Source organism: Eriocheir sinensis, chromosome 15 (genome assembly GCF_024679095.1).
Source record: "Eriocheir sinensis breed Jianghai 21 chromosome 15, ASM2467909v1, whole genome shotgun sequence".
NCBI lineage: Eukaryota > Metazoa > Arthropoda > Malacostraca > Decapoda > Varunidae > Eriocheir > Eriocheir sinensis.
This window is the reverse complement of record NC_066523.1, coordinates 5,111,167-5,135,102: the sequence shown is the minus strand read 5'-3', so window position 1 is coordinate 5,135,102 and position 23,936 is coordinate 5,111,167. Positions and strand designations below refer to the sequence as shown.

At 39.0% G+C, this 23,936-nt stretch overlaps 2 protein-coding genes across 10 annotated transcripts in view; both read left to right on the top strand.

Annotated features, from left to right (window-relative positions):
- Positions 1–8,460, top strand: part of LOC126998816 (transcription factor cwo-like) — a 73,993-nt gene extending 65,533 nt beyond the window's left edge. For 2 of the 3 annotated variants that reach the window (XM_050860921.1, XM_050860919.1), the window contains 3 exons: positions 135–323; positions 629–772; positions 5,453–8,460. In XM_050860921.1, coding sequence (XP_050716878.1) covers positions 135–323; positions 629–772; positions 5,453–6,786 — 1,667 coding nt within the window. In that variant the 3' untranslated portion in view covers positions 6,787–8,460. The remainder of the gene's footprint in view (positions 1–134; positions 324–628; positions 773–5,452) is intronic. The other variant, XM_050860920.1, reaches the window with a different exon arrangement.
- A 4,245-nt stretch (positions 8,461–12,705) lies between these two features.
- Positions 12,706–23,936, top strand: LOC126998815 (uncharacterized). Of its 7 annotated transcripts, none has more exons than XM_050860915.1 (5): positions 12,706–12,810; positions 13,933–14,167; positions 15,526–15,679; positions 16,664–16,889; positions 21,175–23,936. In XM_050860915.1, the coding sequence occupies exons 2-5, from the start codon at positions 14,018–14,020 to the stop codon at positions 21,377–21,379; spliced, it is 735 nt and encodes a 244-aa protein (XP_050716872.1). In that variant the 5' UTR covers positions 12,706–12,810; positions 13,933–14,017; the 3' UTR covers positions 21,380–23,936. The 7 variants fall into 7 exon arrangements, with proteins under 7 accessions (XP_050716872.1, XP_050716870.1, XP_050716869.1 ...); XM_050860913.1 differs by having other exon boundaries at positions 12,709–12,861; XM_050860912.1 differs by having other exon boundaries at positions 12,763–13,011.

Genomic DNA, 23,936 nt, shown 5'->3' with positions numbered 1-23,936 from the left:
TTGTATTTCAGTTATTTTCATCCCAGCTGTTTGTCTCAGTTCATCTTCAATCTGCTGATATTTTGCACTTCAATGTGATCATTACTCCATCTGTCTGTATGATTCAGTCTTCAAGCAATGTTTAACTTCTCCAGAAAACTGTGAGGTCACCGCCAAGCAGGAGAAGACAGGCAACCAGCTGGAGCAGTTCCACCTCGGCTACCAGGAGTGCATGTCCGAGACGATGCAGTTCCTGGTGGAGAGCGAAGGCTTCTTCTCGGGCGACTCCCTGTGCGTGCGGCTCATGAACCACCTCACCAAACACTGTGACAAGATTCTCACTAGTAAGTCACCTTTTACTGACACTCGAAACTTCATTATAACTCAAAAGACATCAAGGGGCCAGTATGTCTTGGGTCTGGATTCAGTGACCATTCTTCACTTGTAATCTGATTGACCTCTTCTTGTTACCATATTCTCAAAGGGCATCAAGGGTCCAGTATGCCTTGGGTCTGGATTCAGTGACCATTCCACACTTTTTATCTTTGTCCTCTTCTTGTAATTCTATCATACTAATTTGTTCACTGATAAAAACATCTTTCTTCTTGGCAGCCCCAGAGCAGGTGACTAATCATGTTGTGCTTTGCAGGTGAAGGCTACGTGACGCGGCAGAGCGGGGCGAGCTCCTCCTCCAGCGGCTACCATGCCAACAGCTCCTCGGCGGGCTCGTCCAGCGATGGCAATGGCAATGGCTCAAGTCACGCGTCAGAGAGTAAGGAAACTCTTGTTACAGGTAATGCTCGAGCCTCAAGGGAGTTGTTGTTTGTTCCGTGTTGGCAGATTCAACCACTCCTCCAGAGTTTGTACCATACTAGGCTTCCAGACATGCTAATTATCTTACAGGACACCAGTCAATACTCTGGGTAGAGCTGCATGTTATTTTGAGACAGTTCACAGCTTTCACAACATTCTTCCTGATGACTGACCATGCAGCAGACACAGGGGGAAGCTGTTGTGTTTTCTGGATGTGCATTAAGATGAACTGGATCTCTCCCCAAGAGCTGTAGTAATGTTCCTGATGGAGACCTCAGCCTTATTGGTGACTGTTCAGGCCTCAGATAAAGCCATTGTAATTGGCTTGTTTATTCCAAATCCAGATGAACCAGTCAGTACTAAATATTGGCTGCTTGACACAACTGTTACTAGCTGATGCAAAATTTGAACTTTTGTCAAGTTTGGATTTCAACTGCAGTTAAGATGTATATTTCAAAATCTAGTGCAATATACCTTACTGTCCTTGAACACAGCATTTAAGGTGTCCAGAGCCAGAAGGATTAGACTGCCACCCAAGCATTTTTTGTTCACTCTGGGCCACTGTTCTAAGACCCAGTCTCTAGCATTTGATAAGTTAACCTGTCAAGCTAATCAAAAGGCATTCACTTTTCTTTCATATTGGTGTCCCTAAACAGGTACTCTGCCCTGACTTTTCAATGGTTCAACAGAAGCCAGAGAGGTGACATTGCTATGCCATGTTATTAAATAGCGTTCCAGCTCTGTCAGTCAGTAGCTCTGATGCCCCATTCTCTCATAGGAACTTCCATTAAGGGGGAGTGAGTGGTCATAACAGAAGTCTTAATTTCTCTATGTTCCTTGAAAGATTCAGCCTCACCCTTCTACATCTCTCATCATGTTCATAACTTATTTTTAATCTACATACACAGAAGTCTGAGACACATCACACAGAACACAGACGGGGGTCTCTCTCTCTCTCTCTCTCTCTCTCTCTCTCTCTCTCTCTCTCTCTCTCTCTCTCTCTCTCTCTCTCTCTCTCTCTCTCTCTCTCTCTCTATCCTTTTCACATGGTTCCTATTGTGTGTCTCCAGTACACATTACCATACTTACTGAGGCACAAGTCAGAGTTGCTAGACATTTAAGGAAAGTTGAGGTACCCAAGCTCACATGAATGAGGAACAGGAACAAAGAGAATAGAAATTCAAATAATGAGAAAGAAAGAGTGGTGAGGCATATGTAAATTTTGTGATTAAAAATCCTTAGAATAGTGTTTAGCAGTAACACTACTGTTTAATAATCTTTTTAAAATTCATTTCAATTTCTTTTCAAAAGGAAATTTTTCAGTTATTAAAATTCAACTTACCAACACCATTAAAATGGCTATGAATATAAGTATGTTTATATTAAAAATCTGGTTGGTGCAGATAGGTACACTTTCAATGTAATTTACTCAAAACTTGCTGTTGGTCATGTCGCCCTTCTGGCTCCAGATATCTTAAATTTGAAAAGTCTTACTCTTAACAAGTCTGGTAAAAGCCCTGAACTTTGTAAATTTTCAAAATTCACAAGCTTCAAGCTGAGACACTTATGGTTACAAATTGCAATCAACTTGGGCTCTGGCATTCATAACCATGTTAACTTGTTATCTTTTTAAGATGAGAGCAGTCCCACATTGCTTTTCTACTTGTCTTAATTTTTAAAGTTTCCATGTTAATGTGACTTTGTCTCCATAGTGTTTATCCTCCAGACAAGTTACTGCCATACAAGAGAAAGAGAGCTCCAGGCATGAGGCACTGCCTCGCTGCTCCACAAGACAATATAAAATGTTGAAATAAACATTATAAACTGCAGACTTTGAAAATGGCTTTGAAAAAATATACATCTAGAAATATTTTCCACTAAAGTTGACCACTTCCCCCCAGTCTTAGAGATGCCCTAATTTCTGATTTCAGACAAAATGAATATGATAATTTACTTATTACATTGAACACAATTAGCTATACATATTTATTTTCTTATCTTATTTGGTTAGTTTATTTAGGAAGTAAGATTATTATTATATTTATAGCTGATTCAAGAATGCAAGTTTAACTTTTTTCATATAATGATTATATATGCCTTTATCTCTGTTTTGGATGTTTTTAACATTTTTTATATTTATTTCTTAGTAAGATTGTGTCATAATTTTGAAGAATAAGTTTCTTCCATGGTGCTGAATGGAGGTAAGTGTACCAGGTGTGTCCAGACAACACTGCATGAAAGTGGCTGATCAGGGTGTGTGTGGCTCCGATGTGCTGAGGGAGGCTCCAGTCTATATATTGAAGCAAGTCTATGGGGGGATGAATGTGATGCTAGTTCAGAATATACTTTATCAAATAGGTATTATAAGCATCATTAAGTGCTGTTTCATGGTATTATATGTGGAGGGTACTTAAGGCATCCAGTTTATTTATATACATACACCTGAAAGTGAAGTCCACAAACAAGATTCTAACACTTAATTCGTTCCTGTCCAAAATTTCATGTTAAGAGTTTAGATCAATAGTTCTCCATTGAATGTGGTTCAAGTCCACATGCGAAATTAAACACAGATGAGTTATTGTTATAAAGTTAATGTTAAGAGTTTAATTATAATTAGTTCCCCTGTTATAATGTGGTTTTTATATTATCATGGCAAAACTAATAAAATTAAATATTCAAATTGGTTCACCCAATTTATGTATATTACTGCCATTGAAAGACCTGCAATTTGAAAAGAAAAGTTGCCATTTGAAGAAACTGCATTTTGGAAAAAATGCTGAGTCGTGTTACATTAAAAGTATTATGTTTTCATCTTCCAGATGCTTCTGTTTATGGTAAAAGCAGTGTGGGACTGCATCTCTTATTCCTCTTGTCCTATATATTTATATATATCTTAAGTACATACTTTTTACTAAAATTAAAATATCACATAATTATAAGCAGTTCAGTATAAATGATGAAATAACATTTCTACTGTTTAGTGCTAGTGCTTGAGAACTCAAAATATGAAATATTTCCAGAAAATATATTACCACATACATACTTGACAAAGAATGTGCCACTGAAATATTTTGATCATCTGCTGTGTTTGAAGATGAATGAACGTTATGAATCCCCTGTAAATTTATCCAATGTTAAAGACAGCTGAGGACATGCTGTGGTGTTTGATAGCACAAGACCCTTTGTCTCTGCATGCCTGGTTGTGGGGAATGGGCAGGATGGAGGCTTGTTGGTGTGTGTGTGAATGTGTGTGTATGTGTGTGTGTGTGTGTGAAAGAGAGAGCTTTGAGCAGACCACTTAGAACACTAAATTTACCCCCTATTACAAGCACCCCTCTTCCTATTAGACAAAGCATGTATGGTGATTATGGTGACAGCCATTTCTTTACACAGATGCTAAATGCAGCCAAATTTACTTATGTGCATTCATGGAAATGCTCTTTGAATAAAATAAGTTTAAATCTGAAATGTAAACACCATACTTGCTGCCTCACTTATTGAGGCAAAGTTTGATGTCCAGTTTGCTGAGATAAATGTTGCCACTGTAGAACTCCCTTTTTCCTTTCATTCATCAAACTTACTTTTTATAGTAATGTTTGTCCTCATTACTGTCTCAGTTAGTGTGTGTACAGGTTCATAATGTCATAGCAAGTAATGTATTCCAGTAGTATAACAGACAAAGCTTCATGTATCTAACAGTAAATTTAACTTTAATCATAATAAGAATTATATGTATTAGCCACAACTTGTACAAAACTCAAGTTTCATAGTGAAGCCAATTCCTAGTGATGAAGGGAATTAGTGTGCTCAACAATTCCCCTCTTGACATACAGTCATGTGTTTCATGATATTTTGCCACACGCTGTGGATAAGAGCTTTGAAATTGTCAATTCCTTATTGATATTCAATGTCAGACTAGCAGGGCATCCTACAGTTGCATTGAAGCATTATCTTATGTATGTAACTTTTGAACTGAAGAAGGAAGAACTCCTGCAGTGATAATAAAGTCACAAGTCAACATTTTGCGAAATAAGATGGAATACTCCTAAAAAAAAAAAAAAAAAAAAAATGTAGCATGATGTAGAAAATGTTTTTGATGGTAAGCTTAAATGAAATATTCAAAACTTTTAAATGTAAGAGACTAATTTTTTTAACATGAATGACATTATGGATGGGTTAGATTTCCATTTACCAGAAACATAATCAAATGACACGTGAGAAAGAGAATACAAAATGATGTGTGAATTTGTAGGCAAAATTGACATCACCCCCTCTGGGGAATATATGCGTATTAAAAACTTTTGTACCATGATTCATATATTATTTATTATCAAAATACCTATTATATTAACATATGGCACATAAGAAAAAAAATTAAACTTTTTTTGTACCGTATGTATGTGTTAATGAATATGATTTGGTGACCACATTTTCCACTTTTGAGCCTAAACAGTAATGGTTGAGAGGCGGGAGGTTGAATTGTTGAACACCCTAATAAACTTTGATCAACAATTTTTATCCTTATAAATTTACTTGGTCATTATGTACACTGTTTGCCTTAGTCTTTGCAGAGATGTTATTGATGTTTCCTTAAATTGTAGTATTATATTACAATCACGTGGAAAAAAATCACATATTCATTTAGTGTTTTTCCTTGTAGAAGAATCTGCCTACCGCTCTGAGGATCGTCCAGGATCTGATGAAAGGGAGGACAAGCTGGGTGGCTCTTCCTCCCTGGATGGTAGTTCTGGGGTTGGAAGTCAGCTGCGTGAGATCCTCCAGCAACACTCTGGCCCAGTCATCAGTGGGGAGCGACGGTGTGGAGGCTACTCGTCAGGCCTCAGCTCCAACAACTCATCCAGCGGAGATGACAACAACAACACCAACAGCAGCCGCCTCTACAAGTTCAAATCCAACATGAAGCATCGTTTCAGTGCTGACCTAGAACAGTCCCACCAAGTGAGGAAGAAACGAAGGGACTCTGAGTCCTCGTGTGGAAACTACACAGATTATGAAAAAGACCGAGTGACGCCCACCGGCCCAGCGTCCCGTGCCACCCCCTCCCAGGACAGCTTCCCTCCTGACACTGCAAAGCTGCTGGATGGAAAAGACAGTCCTCTGCCTGAGAAGGTCCAGAGATCTTCAACACCTACTCCCAAGTGTGAGGGCCAAATGGGAGACAGCTCCCCTTGCAGACAAGTCCCAGAGATGGGTCCTGGGGGAACTGTTCCCATCTTTGCTCTCAACCAGAATGGCAGCTTCTATGTTCCCTTAACAATCGACAATGCCCTCATCGCCCCCATAATGTCTGGCCTTTCAGACATGTCCCCCGTCCTTCACCCAATATCCATCAGTGTAAATTTCTGTGGCCCATGTCCCACTATCACCTCTAGTATAGTTCCCCCTGGCCAGCCAGGCTGTGCCGGGGCCATTGTACCCAATACCCACCACCTCCTGGGCAGCCGCTACTCCCACATAACTCACAGCTCCCCCCTCAACACCTTTGAGGCCGGGGTGTACAATGGGCGGCCCCACACCAGGGTTCCATATGAAAGGAAGAAACGTGATAGCACACGGCACACCTCCCAGTATGAGGAGCCACGGGGTGGCATGTCAGGGGGGGCGCCAGAGGGTGTAGAGAAGAGGGAGCCCAGCGAGATGGATATGAGGGATCACCACCACCACCATCACCACCCCCTACACCAGGAGGGGCCACCTCGGGAGGCTGGCCAGGACCTCCCGACTTGGCTGGAACACATGCGGGATGCCAAGGACACAAAAGACCAGAAGCCACATGAGGTGAGAGAGATGAGAAATGTGCGGACGGGAAACTTGCGGGACATTCGTGAAGTGAGAGAGATGTGGGAGATGCGTGACCCAGCACAAACAGTTCGGGAGTATATTGACACCAGTGGAAACTACCCTAAAAATGCTCCTTACTCTCGAACTCACCCACACTGGACACCTGCATACCATGTCCAGCCTAAGAATTAAGAGGTTGTGAAAATAACTAGTAATTAGTCATTGTACTGTCTTGAAATAAACTGGTCATCCTAATTCATTTCTACTACAATTGACAGATGTAGAAGTAACAATCTAGTGAAAATAATACCTTCTGAAATGTAATTGAACGAGGGCAACTATGTTCTATTTTGATGAAAAGAATTAGACCACAGAGTTGAAATGATGGAATCATATAAGGAATATAAACAAACCTGATATTACATTCAGTGATTAATCCTATATGTTGAAAGTACATTACTTTAAAAAAGTGAGTGGGTTTAACAAAACAATACCAAGTGCAGTGCAGTGGTGACTCAGAGACATGATCGTTGGTGTTCTGAGAAGTTTTGCTCAATAACATTGTCAATGGCTAGTTGTACTAGTTATGCGAGTGTCCTATTCATCTTTAATTATATACAAATGAAGACAAGAAGAAGATGAAAGGAGGATTCTAAATCACATGTAGACAGTACCTGAATAGCTAGACGCAGATGTGACACAGTTGGTGCAAGTGTTCAGTCTTGCTGGTCCTGGCACGGGTGGAGGGCTGACTCACAGTGTATCTCACCAGTAGTGGACAGCCACTCACAACTCATTACTTATCCTTCCAGTTGGTTTATCTATTACTGTAACTCATTCATCTAAGTTATTTATTCTTTTTATTTACTGTAAATACTGTGCCAAAATTATCCAGATTATATTGTAAGTTATGACTTACAGGTGTTACAACTGTTCAGAAAAAAATTACTGAGTATTTGAAGTATTTTCATTGTTCATACATATCTTAACATATGTACTACATTGCCACATAGAAATATGTAAAAGACTTCCCCTTGTTTGTCCCCCCCTTCCCCTCCCTTCCCCCAATATATTTACCTCATACCTGAGGGAGTACCGAAGCAGTCTATGAATCAAATTAGATTCAAAGAAAATTCGAACAATCAAGGAACATAACAGTGTGATGATCTCCATTTCCATGAAGTGGAGGTTCTTGCCTCCCTTTAAATGCCAGGTTTCTGAAAAGTGTTATCTAGTGATCAGTATTGACCTACACACTATATAGCTGTTTCTTACTAAATTAGGTTAGTTGCATACTTGCCTTGGTATGAAGGGAAGAGATTCAAATAAAAAATAAATTATACAAAAAATCCAGCTGGAGAGACAAACCCAGCCACCCAACCTACTCCAGCTGCTTGTGGTCACAGAGCCAGGAGTCTGCCAAAGTGAGCCTGAGGTGCCCAGCCCGCCAGCCCCCCACCCTTGCCCACCACTGACTACTCACCCGTGATATGTGTGCTGTACATCTGTTTCATTTCTGCTGTAGGAGCTGTAAATATGCCATGCTTTTGATGTGTATGTGCATGTGGTGGTTTATTTAATGATTCTGTAATGTTTTTCTCTATCACTGGTATCCAGTTTAGTCTACAATTGCTGATCACCTTCAGATTGGAGTACATTATATTCCTGCTGGTGGCTGTGCATGCAGTTTCTTCCTTGCAAAATTGTATTTATTAAATTTATTATATTTTTTCTTCAGTAGTTCTGTGAGTACCAAATATGTTTTGTTTTGTGTAGGAAATCCCTGTCATGAGCAGTGGTTCTGAGGACATCGCTGACATTGCAGAGCTACCATCGTTTCCACAATGTTAATATACATACTAGTAATTCACTCAGTGAATCGTGACCCCAATAACATGTGCCAGAACTGTAAATTAGAAGTGACAAGTCTAAGAAATTGTTCATTATATTTTTGTCTTGCACTTCTTACTATGACAACTAGTGTGTGTGTGTGCATATATATATATATATATATATATATATATATATATATATATATATATATATATATATATATATATATATATATATATATATATATATATATATATATATATATATATATATATATATATATATATATATATATATATATATATATATATATATATATATATATATATATATATATTCGTGTAGACTTTCCACTTGCTATTACTTTAAGTTCTCTGATGTTTGAAAGGTATGGAAGCTGCATGTATAAAGTGTGTTGTAAATTCACCTGTACATAAAATATAACATTACAAATCATGTTCATAGCTATATATAAAATATTTTAATCGGGAACAGTGATACTGTGATGGTGACTGTGTAAGGAGCGAGAAGATAACCATTGGGAACTGGGATCAGGATTCAGATGTAGAGGACTTGAGCTTTGCTGAGGCAGTAGATGAACAGTGTAGTAGGACAACAGCAAATATGAAAATTAGTAGTTTTGACCATAGGTGTGAATGAAGTACGGAAGCTGAGAATGGAAGGTATGGCTGGAAAAGAACAAGAGTTTTGAGAAATGTAAGAAGTTGAATGTGTAGAGTTTTGAGAGAAGTTAAGAGGTTTAAAGTGAGACTGAAGTTTGGATGGAGTGAAAAAAAGTAAAATCATAAAATTAAAGGAGTGACAGAAGAATGAAAATTATTTTGTACAGAGGTAGTAAGCATGAAGCAAAAGAAATGTTAAAAGTTATATGATAGGTGTGACAGACACTGAAGCTGTAGTATGGTCGGCCTGGAAAACTTAAAGAGCTAATTCCACAGTCCAACATAGTGTCTTGTAAGCACTTAAACCAAACTGTACCATAATTATACAATCCATAATGGTGAGGTTTTCGATACAGTGTTCAAAACTTAAAAGATTTCTTGTGCATAATTTCCTCAAATTTCTTCATTTATATATGAACAAAAAACACTATAATAAGGAATTTTCAGTCTGGTATTGGTTTGGGAGCTTACTGACTCACCTTGTTGAACTGTGAAACTGGCCCTTAGTTGTTCAGGGAGAAGTGGAAGAGAATGACGTGAGAGGTGAAGGGCCTTGATCCGCCTAAAAAGTTTAAAAACTGTCTATTTTGCTAAGGCTCAGCGATGTGCTTGTTTCCATGCCAAAAGCAGTTTATTCATTCCTTAGTAATAGGTGAAAAATGTGTTTCTGTCCTGATCTGTACCCACTATCAAGGTGTTGTACATATGACTATTATTATATAGTACTGGAAATAATCTAGCACCAAATAAAATTCTTTTAGGAATATGTGCCTTTACTCTGCCATCAATACTGGAGCTGCAAGATTTACTGCAAAATTTACAACACTGTGTCACTTTTTATTATTACTTCTGTATTCTTTGACAACACCCAGCTATCACCTTCCTCAACACTAAACATCCTCGGTCTATCCTTAACTCAAAATCTCAACTGGAAACTTCATATCTCATCTCTTACTAAATCAGCTTCCTCGAGGCTGGGCGTTCTGTACCGTCTCCGCCAGTTCTTCTCCCCTGCACAGTTGCTGTCCATATACAGGGGCCTTGTCCGCCCTCGTATGGAGTATGCATCTCATGTGTGGGGGGGCTCCACTCACACAGCTCTTCTGGACAGAGTGGAGGCTAAGGCTCTTCGTCTCATCAGCTCTCCTCCTCATACTGATAGTCTTCTACCTCTTAAATTCTGCCGCAATGTTGCCTCTCTTTCTATCTTCTATCGATATTTCCACGCTGACTGCTCTTCTGAACTTGCTAACTGCATGCCTCCTCCTCCTCCCTGCCACGCTGCAATCGACTTTCTACTCATGCTCATCCCTATACTGTCCAAACCCCTTATGCAAGGGTTAACCAGCATCTTCACTCTTTCATCCCTCACGCTGGTAAACTCTGGAACAATCCTCCTTCATCTGTATTTCCTCCTGCCTACGACTTGAATTCTTTCAAGAGGAGGGTATCAGGACACCTCTCCTCCCGAAAATGACCTATCTTTCGGCCACCTCTTTGGATTCTTTTTAGGAGCAGCGAGTAGCGGGCTTTTTTTTATTAATGTTTACTTTTTTGTGCCCTTGAACTGTCTCCTTTGCTGTAAAAAAAAAAAAAAAAAAAAAAAACAATGCAACAGCTTGAGCCAAAAGAGTAGAACCTAATCCTGACATACTTAAGACAGAATTAAGGAAAGAGGAAATAAACTAGAAGATAGGTAACTGAAATGAATAAAGCTGACTAACTGATAGGATTAAGCAATAAAGTTTCAGAAAATATTAGATATGTATTATTATAGCTGTGGCTGTAAGCACGCACCCATTGTTCCATAGACACGCGAATCCGTGTGTCACCTGTTGGTCAGGGGTCAAGTATCTACAGGTCTCGCCTGCTCTAAAAGGATTCATTTTACAATATTTGGCTCTTATGATTATCATTCTTTGGGTACCTTTGCCTTAGTTAGCTTTCCTATCCATCTGGCATGCTTTTGCAATCTGTTTGACCTCAAGTTCATTATGTGATAATTTTCCTTCATGATTGCTTTTCCAAGAACATTACCATTTTGTAAAGTGGGGGATACCTGTATCTGCATCTTCCTATTTATTGTCAAGGATAATTACTCAGAGAATATCTTTTATTGGCAAAAAATATCTCTCCTTACATTCTGAACAAGACTGGTTTATCAAAAGCTAGATCAAAACCAAAATAGTAACTAACCCTTCGAGTTATGAATGAGCCTCCTCTTCAGTAGTCAAAGTCCTTTGAAATCTGTTTGTTATTTTCTTCAGCTATGACAGGCTCTGTGGAAGGCGGAGAGCAGGCCGTCAGTACATAGAAACACATGGGATGGACAATAATGTTAAAGCTAAGGTGTCAAATATACGGGGACATTTTAGGTCCCATCCTTGCTAGGAAAACTTTTCATTCGTATCAAGTTTTTTTACTTTTGCAATTGAATCTTAAAAGAATGGTGTATTTGGTGTGCAAGGTGTGTTACAAAAATATAAATGGGTTATCTAGAGAAAGTTAAGCCACTTTATGATGGCACCGAGACACAAACATGGATTGAGCTGGAAGGGCTTCTTGAGAACAAACACAGTCACAGGTTGAAGGATGGTAGAAATATGACTGGTAGAAATGCTGAGTGCTTACCTGCTGGACAGACCTTGTCTCCATACTGCAGGTCCTCCACCACCAGCACAGGACTTGTCACTATATAGTTCCCCTGTCGCCACCCCGATGCCTGCACGGGCTTTTTTTTTTTTTTTTCTTTACGCCCTTGAACTGTCTCCTTAGCTGTAAAAAAAATAATTATATATATATATATATATATATATATATATATATATATATATATATATATATATATATATATATATATATATATATATATATATATATATATAGATAGATAGATAGATAGATATATTTCTTTTTTTTTTTTTTCGTTGGGGATATAAAGGCACCGCCTTCCTCCCTTGGTTTATATCCCCAACGAAAAAAAAAAAAGAAAGAAATTGACAAGTATATATATATGTTTGCCGCGCAACCACCCAGACGGCTGGTTGAGAGATGCCCAATTCTTTCAAGGAGGAGGCCCACCTCTCCACTCCCATGGCACCGGGCAGGTCTCGAACCAGTACGCTCCAGTACCCCACCGGAGCGCAAGGCGGAGACTCTACCACGGGACCACGGGACGTCAATTCCTTTTAAAATATATGTAAATTTCATTATTGACATACACACTTACCTTATTAGTGAGACACGTGAGCAGCGGTGAGCTTGACTGGATTTGAGTATCCACGGTACACTCGTATTAGGAAGAACACGTACTGGACAGGGACAGCCTCATTTGTATTCTTTTCAACGCTTAGCAGTCTTGATCTTTTCTTACTTTTTGTTTTAGTGAGGGTTGAGAACCCTTGTTCACACAAATACGAGGTTGAAAACGGGAAAAAAAAAATCCGAGCTTTTTTTTAGCTATATGTGGGAATTCTTTCTCAATATCAATCCAGAAAGTTTCATGTGACAAATAAAAAGATGTTGATGGATATTGCTTGTCTTTTCTCTCTTTTTACAGGTTGTGCCGATATTAAGCCCTGAGAGCAAGAAAGTGAAAAAGCTACATCTGGGAGTGCCGTTACAAAGGCAAAACTCCCGATCGACAACTCGACTCATTGTTTACAGTTTACAGTCGGCGTCAGACGGGCAGATGGAGAGGGTGGTTGCTGCTAAGTGTTATCCCCTCTACGATGAGGATTCATGAGCACGAGTGAAGTATAGGGAGGCTCCTGCAAGTTAACATCTAGTGTATTAGTGCGGTCAAAAAGTCTTGTGGTTTGGTTTCCTGGAGTAGGAACCTGAAACACTCCAGAACACCACCTTCAAAACAAGTATTCTGCTGTAACCATTTAAGATAATGGTATGTAATGGAAGACTCGATCCACTGGAAGAAGGCTGGTTCATCAGTGAAGGTGAAAGAATTAAATTTCCAATCAGTGAAAATACTAGATTTTATGGGGAATATTCACGAAAGTGTAGCCTACTAATTTCGAGATGCTGACTGCTCATTTCTGGACAAGATATGATGACAAGGATGTGCTGCTTGGGGTGTGTCCAGAAGATGCTTTTCTCGTAGAAATGAAACTGCTGTTTCCTCTGTGAAAATGACACGTCTGTCAAAGTCTTTTAACAGTAATGCAATGCTAGGGGGATAATGATGTGGGTGTTCGTTGATTGTCCTTTTATATAGAAAATCAGATAAATGGTCAAGCAACAGCTGCAGTTATCTTTCTTTTAGGGGATCAATAATGAATACCATAAGTTTTGCGGTACATTGTACACTATTTACAGTGTACAGAGTTAAGAGTGAATAAGCAAGCAACCACCACAACTCACCCTCTCATTGCATTGCCCCATTGCCCTCTGGTTCTCACTGGACCAGAGATGCACTACAGATGTAAACACATTCCTCACACAGCCTAATAAGCTACAAACATCTGGACCTTACATGGGCATGGCTACAAGTACTGAGCAGCTACATTGCAACACACTACATATCACTTCATATTTACTCAGTCAGTGCCTTAACATTTCCTATCACATACTTAAATCCTAACATTGTATGCTGGCAGGGTCTGATTGTACTCAGAAATTGTTAGCAGCCCTTGCTATGGAGTAGGTCTGGCTGCCATCATGGCCAGTTGCTACATCATTACTGCAGACTGGGACCACACATTACTCAAATCTGTATAAATTTGATAATATATATTGATTGAAACTGCTGTTGTTTATTTATTTTTATTTATTTATTTATTTATTTATTATTATTTTTTTTTTACAGAAGTTCCTTTGTAATTGTGGACAGAAGTGATATATGAGAGCCAAGAAATTGAAGACTGAGTTGGGACCCCTCAGCACTACCAACCATGCCAACTGCTGGAGCTATGACCCTGATGTTCATCGGGGTCATCCTCTTTGCTATAATTTTGTTTGTGACCTGTTTTAAGAGGCAGGTGGGCCGCATGAAGAAACGCTCCAGAAGAGACCCTCATGTGCCAGGCTCTGAGGCCAAAAAGGTGAGAAGCTGGAAGTCTATGTTAGTTATTGTCCCAACATGTGCTTTCAGAAAGTGTAAGTATGTTGTCCCAACATGTGCTTTCAGAAAGTGTAAGTATGTGATAAGTTATTGTAAATATGATAAGAAAGAATAGGAAAAAGTTCTTGATGTAATAAAATAAATTATATAAAAAAAAAAAGATCATGAAAGTAAGATGATTTGAAGCAAATTGAAAATTTGGAAGCCTGAAAATATTATGTAATGAGTTACAAAAAGAAAAAAAAAATTATATCATCCCAAAAGCATTGTATGGAGCAGAGTGCAGGGTGCTTCCAAGCATTTGAAATTCAGTACTTGATAAGAATATATAAAATAAGTCTCATGAATATGATCAATAATGAGGTTTTCATCACTGATACAATCTTGTAATGGGCAAGAGATATGCAGAGGAATTGGGCATGTACCAACAGAGAGTGAATAGGAATAGATGACTTCATATAGCATTGAATGGAAGGCTTGGCAATACCTGACCAAGGAGACCTAGGGACACATAGCTGAAAATCTTTCATAGAGTATATAGATGTGTATAGATGTATATTAAGGTATAATGAAAAGACTGAAACACATTGCTTTAACCCAGTAGCTCCAGGGATCATGTTTCTTAAAGGCTCCTCTAAGTGAGAAAAATTATAAAAAAGCATCATTCACGCAAACCATTTCATAATATGTATCAACGCATTTGTGATCAGTTTATGCATCATCTATTTTGGGGGGTTTATATCATGGCAAAAAATTGGCCCGTTGTTGGTATACGGTAAAGCCACAAATTTGGCCCGTCGCTGCGACTGGGTTAAGTGGAGATAAATGGCAAAGATGGCAACAGCATATGCATGACCCTACCTGGAGACCTCCAGAGGTGACATAAGTAAAGTCATATATAAAATTGTACTTTAAAAAATTACAAGCTTCGTACACACTACTTAAAAAAAATATATTTGCAGATCTCAAAACCAAAGTTATTTACATTTTAACCCAAAATCCTCTATTGTCTTTCAAGATACAGTCTGCAAACATATGGATATCTTTGGAAAGGGGGAAGATTGAAGAATGTTTTGGTTGTGAGACATTTAGCTAAAGATGTCTATCAAGGTAGAATTTCTCTAATGGTAAATTAATTTTTTATGCATTTACTGAAGCTTTTGGAATTATTATGTTGATTTGTATTCCTTGTGAACTGCAAAAGATGAGGAAATCATAGTTAAAGCTGTTTTCTGTATATTTTATTTAAAGACATTTTTGCATAGACAGGAAAATGCATGGTCTGTGAAAATCAGTAAATGTTGGCTGTCTAAAGAATGATACCTTTTCATTTTCTAGGCGCTTCGACGTGAAATTGAGCGGCGCCTGGACAGAGTGGCAGACATTTACTTTGAGCCCAGACTGCTAACCCTGGATGTGGACAACAAAGGAAACTCAGATCTGCCCCCATATTACTTTAGGATGAAAGCTGTTGACAATATGAAATATCTTGGTAAGTTGTGTTAAATTTGTTTGGACTATCCAAACACAAGCTTAATTTTCAGAATGTAGTGTTAATTTTGCTAGGATTATCCAGGACACAAGCTTATTTTTCCTTATACTACATGTGTATGCTACATCATTATTGAGCTTGTCTAATTTGTAATTTACATATTTGGGCAATTTTATTTGACACACCCATCCATTGTAAAGTTGCATCAATGAAGTTGCCCATGCGGGCTAATCGCCTGATTTCCGCGGGTACTCACCCAACACCCCTAAATATCAGCATGTAGTACAACTTTTTAGCTATGTCCTATTAGGTTTTGGTAAACTTACCTTCATTGTATTGACTGTGCGGGGGACGAGAAGAGGAGCAACTTGCACAAATCCGACCACTTTCGATTCAGCTCAAAAGTGCACACTATCTTCCTTCTACTCTAGCTGCCAGGTGGGCTAAAGAGCTGTGATTGGCTGGAGAGTATGGCGAAAGATGCTTCTATTGGGTGAGACCAACAGACACCTTCTACGTCACCACCGAGGGGTGGGAAATGCTCACAAAAACACATGTATACGTGTATGTGTATCCCGCCCAGGCTTCTTGCCCAACAAAGGGTTAATTGATGTCATTAATGGTGTATATGTTTTTATTATTCCTGGTTCTAATTGTTATAGTCCATCATATTAATTATTATTATTATTATTATCCCTGAGACATGGAAATTAAGAATGCTAAGTATTCCACTGTGTATCATAAGACAGCTAAAAATACAGGTCTTTAAATGGGAAAGGATGATGAAGATGACTCATTCTATTTATTTCCTAGTGACATCATCTTTGTTGATACAAGTGTATAGCTTGTAAAAATACCCAAAATAGTCAAATTAAAGAATATTGTTAAATTTTAAACTCATATAAACATATCAAATTAAAACTGTCAAGGACTGTATTACTAATTCAGTAATGTTATGATACAACCTACTTTATCTCCAATCAGAGCAGGAGCTGTCCTCCCTGGAAGGTGTGAATGCACGGGGAGCGAGGGAGAGTGTTCGCGCTTTCCTCATGAACTTGACCAGCATTGGGGGGGTGCTGGCCTCTGTAGAGCCTCGCATCATTCATGAGCTCTGTGATCACTATGACCACGCAAGATTCCACCCCATGCAGTTTACAGCCACTCAGTTTACTCCATACCACAGCCTTTTGTTGCGAATATTGCACTGGTGAGTAACCTTTTACCTGCAAATACAGGCAACCCCTACTTTACCTAAAACAAAAATTCACTGAAACCATTAGAGACCAGGTGACGTACTGGTACATCACAAGTGTGATGGACTTAAAGGCCGGGTGAAGTACTGGTACATCATTAAAATTTTGCTGTCAAACATCACACCCAACCACACCATTAAAAGCCACACTATATCCCAGTCCCCACTCAAAAAAATACAAATCACACTTAACCACACCATACCACCACATATCCAACATCACACCATTCCACACACCATACCCAGCGACCCCAAACCCCATATCATACTCATATACACCACACCACACATCACACGTAGCCACAACAACCCACACATCACATCCATGCACACTACACCACACCCCACCCCACATCATAGCGGGGGTGTATTTAGGACCTTGAATCATTGGGGGCTTAGTCCAGCTCAAAATGCTGGGTGGTTGGAGGCGAGAGAAGCGCAGAGTTTGTAGGGAAATTCTGAGGCCTCTGACATATATTAGCCAATTTATGTGTTATTGTATTTAGCAGTAACACTGAAAGTATGGCAAGTATGTCATGATAAAACTCGGTCATTATCAAATTATAGTAAAGCATAAGCACATTTAAGTGCTTAAGACCGATGTATCATACATATAAATGTACTGCACAGACAACTTCAAATTAAAATTTATTCTTTCAGGTACATTTACTGCAGATAACAAGGCACTAAAAAATGATGAAAAGCAATTGGCTGTTTTTACAATGTACTAGTTAAATAAGAAACATCTGAGTAAGTGAGCATCAAGTAATTACCAATCAGAAACTATCATTTTTCCCAAATTCCTCTAGTTTTTTATTAAATTTATTCTGTTACCAAGGAAATTGGTGTATACACACACACACACACACACACACACACACACACACACACACGTTTGCATGACATGAATTAACACACCACCACTTGTGTTGCTGGCATTGACAACGCTGTTTGTTTAGCTCCGAGTACACCAGTGTTGCCAAATCATCGTACTTAGCACATAGTATATTCCGTTTCGTGACCCATAACTATTGCATAAAACATCCCTAATTAAAACGGTTTTAACAATAACTTTAACTGAATATCATTATTAGTGCGGGACAGCGTTGCCAAGCTTGAAAGACCCGAAAAGCATCTATGTGTATCATACTTAAGGATTATTTCGCTTACTTTAACACGGAGATGTGAAGTTATATATATATATATATATATATATATATATATATATATATATATATATATATATATATATATATATATATATATATATATATATATATATATATATATATATATATATATATATATATATATATATATATATATATATATATATATATATATATATATATATATATATATATATACATACATACATACATACATACATACATATACATACATACATACACACACACAGTACGGGGGTTAGGAACCCAGGACCCCCGTACTATTTGAAAATCCGTATAAAATTAGTGCCTCCCCTAAAAACACTCCTGGGCTGCATTTGAGAGAGGGAATCGGAACTCTCGGAACGTCCTGAGTGCTTTCACACGCATGACGCGGCAGCATGAGTTGCCAACTCGGCACGTCCGCTCCGCTCCCGGCTTTTAGAGGTGTGGGCTGCGTTTGAGAGAGCGAGTTGGGAGCTCTCAGGGGCCCAGACCTCCCGAAACCCTCTACCAAACGTTTTTGTGCACCTCTCATTTAAAGTAAACTTAGCCTCGTCCTTGCAATGGTAACGGCGTCTCCCACGCAGCAATATGGCGTACGCTGATCTTCCTGACGATGGTTAAACATGCATCACGAGCTGTCCTGGCCAACGAGCTCCTTGCAATAGAAGATGAAAAGGAAGCTGCAGTGGTTATGGTGGCACAAAGAGGTGAAATGCAATGGAAGCACTTATATGTGTTTGTTTGGGCCGCCATATTTGCTGATAATGTCATCACAGCACGGAGGCGCTCCACCTCTCAGAGCTGGGAGCAAGTGGACGTGCTGAGTTGGCAACTTGTGCTGCGGTGTAACGCGTTTGAGAACGCTCGGGATGTTCCGAGAGTCCCGATTCCCTCTCTCAAACGCAGCCATAGCACTTGGAGGGCCTTTGTGCTGTGATGACGTCATCAGCAAATATGGTAGCCCAAACAAACACATATAAGTGTTTCCATTGCATTTCACCTCTCTGTGCCACCATAACCACTGCAGCTTCCTTTTCATCTTCTGTTGTAAGGAGTTCGTCAGACAGGACAGCTAGTAATGCATGTTAAACGACGCCAGGATGATCAGCGTACGTCATTTTGCTGCAAGTGAGATGCCATTACCATAGCAACGACGAGGCTTAGTAAAAGGATGACCTTTATCTCCACTCCTGCAGCACTCTTGAAGGACTGGCACTTACTGCAGCAAGAATTTCTTTTACACTATGATAGATACAGCAAACACTGCTCTCATTCCTTGGTATGTTCTCCCTTCCGCAATGTAACTCATCCCAAAACGTAACTTCTCCTAAATCTGAATTCTTCTGCAAGGTGAACACCTTTCTCGAATGCTTTGGCGTGCTTTCATATATATATATATATATATATATATATATATATATATATATATATATATATATATATATATATATATATATATATATATATATATATATATATATATATATATATATATATATATTCAGTCTTATTAATGTCCCAGATTAATGAGTTTTTACAGTGCATGTAGGATAACTGTGGTTCTTAACCACCATGATCCTGTCAGCCAAACGTCAGACCCACGGGGGATATTTCCCCGTGGGTCTGACATTTGGCTGATTGGATCATGGTGGTTAAGAACCACAGTTATCCTACATGCACTGTAGTGAAAACTCATTAATCTGGGACACAGAAAACATAATTAATAAAACTGGAATAACTTTACATCTCCGTGTTAAAGTAAGTGAAATAATCCTTAAGTATGATACACATAGATGATTTTTGGATCTTTCAACGCTGTCCCCGCACTAATAATGATATTCAGTTAAAGTTATTGTTAAAACCGTTTTAATTAAGGATGTTTTATGCAATAGTTATGGGTCAGGAAACAGAATATACTATGTGCTAAGTATGATGATTTGGCAACACTGGTATACTCGGATAAAAACAAACAGCATTGTCAATGCCAGCAACACAAGTGGCGGTGTGGTAATTCATGTCATGCAAACGTGTGTGTGTGTGTGTGTTTACACACACACACACACACACACACATTTGCATGACATGAATTACCACACCACCACTTGTCTTGCTGTCATTGACAATGCTGCTGTCTCTCCCATCTCCATGGTAACTAGTCCCTCCCACGCTGACAGAAGAGCTTCCATTCGTGCCAAAATACAACTCTGCAAAGCAATTCTACGAAAACAAAGAGACCAACTACACCTTTATTTTGCAAGTAGATGCAGTGTCATCCTCCCAAGACACTGGAATGCTTTCTTTATCGATACTGTAATCGCGACTTTTTTTTTTTTAATACTGCCACACCACAAAAATAGCTTGCCACAGCCTTGTAGCAGTTTACGGGTTAACATTTTGTATTGGCCTGGCTGGGGGTATTCTAAAAAAAAAAAATAATAAATAAAAAAATAAATAAATAAATAAATTTGAGATCCAAGCCTATTCATAAAACATACAGGGCTATAGCCCCGGAAGCCCAGGCTTAACTACACCACTGCATCACAGCCAGCCACACCATGTGACATATCACATCCAACTAAACCACACCACACATCACATCACTATACCACACCCAGCCACACCATATCACACATCACACATAGGCATACCACCACACCCAGGCACACTACACCATACATCACACCAAGCAATACCACACCATACTTGGCATAACAATTGTGAGAACTTTCAGCTCTTGTAAACAGGAGGTTAGTTTTTTAGGTAGACATGTCAAGTCTTCATTTGATTTCTAAAGCCAAGCCTACAGGCCAAATCATCCCATCCATATTCTGTTAAATAGGATTATGATACCCACCCAATTTCTTCATTTGGAGTACTTGGAACTGTATGCATATTATTTTATTATTGATGATGTATTATTGAAATTATTTATTAAGCATGATAGTTACATTACACATTCAAAATCAATAAAGTGTTAAGTAAAGGAAGGCTCCCATTGGTGGAGTAAATATCCACCCAAAAACTAATAACTTAAAAATAAAATTTGTTGCAACTTTATATTCCAGTGGCAGGAATGGAGAAAAGCTGGGTGGACGAGGCACAGTAACAGCCAAGGCTCCTAGTGACCATGATTCTGCCATTGATGAACCAGAGCACGATCATAGTGGTGATGACGACAACCTCATCATTACAGAGTCAAATGTTGTTTTGCTACACCGGCCAGCTTCACTCAGAGTATCTCCTGATGACAATTTTGAAACACCTGTGTGAGGTTTACTGTCTTAACAACAGGGAAACTTGAGGCTAGGAAAGCACTTTAAAACCTTTTGATCATAATGTCATATGATACTATCATTGTCATCTTGAGATCAGCCAAAACTAGCTAGTCAGAATAAATGGGTGGGAGTTTAGGTGTTACAAATTGTACTGATTTTATTTTCCATAAATATGAAATAATTTAAGATGTTTTTCTATTGTTACTTAAAACTATGAATTTGGATTATAGATCATAGAGCCACATAACAAGAAGCAAGAGATCACAGAATAACATAAGAACGTAAGGAGTCTGCAAGAGACCGGTTGGCCTATACAAGGCAGCTCCTGTAATCCTAACCCCACCTTACCTCACTATCCATGACTTTATCTAACCTCCTCTTGAATGTAGCTATGGTATTCGCACCCACAACATGGCTGTCAAGCCTGTTCCATTCATCTACCACTCTATTGGTGAACCAATTCTTGCCTATGTCTTTGCTGAATCTGAATTTGTCTAATTTAAAACCATTGCTGTGTGTCCTATCTGGCTCTTTTACTACCAAAATCTTATGGACATCCCCTTTATTAAAGCCCTTCATCCATTTATAGACTTCTATCAAGTCTCTTCGCAACCTTCGCCTTTCTAGCAAGTGTAGATTTAAATGCTTCAGTCTATCTTCAAAATGCAAGTTTCTCACCCCCTGTATCATCTTTGTCATCCTCCTCTGTACAGATTCTAACATCTTGATATCCATTCTATAGTAGGGGGACCAGAACTGAACTGCATAATCGAGATGAGGTCTAACTAGTGCTAAGTACAGTTTTAGGATGACCAGCACTCCTATTGCTTACGCTCCTAGAGATGAAACCCAGTACTCTGTTCACCCGATTTTTAGCCTGAATGCATTGGGTCCTAGGACGGAGGTCATCGCTCACTAGGACTCCTAAGTCTTTCACCCAGACCTGCTTAGAGGAGTGTCATTTAAGGAGTAATTGTGTGAGGGGTTACTCCTACCTACACTCAGAATGCTACACTTCTCGACATTGAATTCCATCTGCCACTTCCCTGCCCAATCATATAGTCTGTCAAGCTCATCCTGGAGAACGCTAACGTCCCTGTCTGATTGGATTACTCTACCGATCTTGGTATCATCTGCAAACTTACTGACATCACTACTAATTCCAGTGTCCAAGTCGTTGATGTAAATAATAAAAAGCAGCGGACCCAGCACTGACCCCTGTGGGACTCCACTCGTGACACTGCCCCATTCAGATTTTTTTACCATTGATTTGCACTCTGCTTCCTACCACTAAGCCACGCCCTGATCCAGTTCAAAACTTTCCCATCTATGCAGTGAGCTATTGCAGAATGTTAGATTTGCATTCCACTATATGGATTCAGATATGATGACAAAGATAATAAAGGCAATGATTACACCAAAGTTAGAATATGCAGCAGTGGTATGGTCTCCACACAAGAAAAAGGATGTAAAGAAACTGGAAAGGATTCAGAGAATTGCAACAAAAATGGTACCTGAACTCTCAGATCTGCCATATGAAGAAAGATTGGAATGCATGAACCTGCCAACTTTGGAACAGAGGAGAGAAAGGGGAGACTTGATAATGTTGTTTAAGTTGATGAGTGGTACTGATAAGACAGATAGAGAGGACTTGATGGAGAGAGAGCAAAGGAGAGGACTGAGAGGACAAAACAAGAAGCTGCGAAAGGGAACATGCTTGAGACAAAAAGAAATACAGCTTTCCTCATAGAAGAGTGGAATTATGGAACAGTTTGGAGGAAGAAGTGGTGGAGGCAAAGAGTGTCCACCAAATGAAAGAAAGATTGAATAAAAGTAGACAGAGACAGGACTATCTGAGCAGGACTATCCGAGCCTAGATCAGGCCCTGTATGCTTCAAATAGGTAAATACACACACAACCACAATGTAGGAGGGGGCCGAGAGGACATAGTAAGAAGCTGAAAAAGGGAACACGTCTTAAGAGTAAAAAGAAGTACAGTTTCCCATACAGAAGTGTCGATGAGTGGAAAAGTATAATGAAGGATATTGTGGGGGCAGGGAGTGTCCATCAAATGAAGGAAAGGTCAGACCCTGTAAAACATAAATAGGTAAACACAAATATAGAGATGGGATGGAGTTAATGGCAAGAAAATATTGTGTTATGGAACTGGTTAAGTAAGATGAGTCCAGATGAAACTCTTAAGATGGATAATTAAAAAAATAAAAAAAAGGTTCATTTGGAGAGTTTGGAATTCTACATTTGGCAACATTATCATCTTAACCCTTTCAACACGAGGACGCATCTACTGCGTCTTTGCGTGCCCCGTACCATATCCGAGGACGCGTATACTGCGTCCTGGCTCACTTTAGCCAGCATAAGAGTTATTTCTTCCCGGATATTGTACGATTATTTTTAGGATGTAGATCGGATATGACACGGTGTCTTATTTGACTTTCAATGTTATTATTGTGTTATAACGTATGTGTGTCTTGCGCACATTTGTACTTGACAGTAACAATCAATTCTAACAGAAAATAATAAGAAAGAAATGA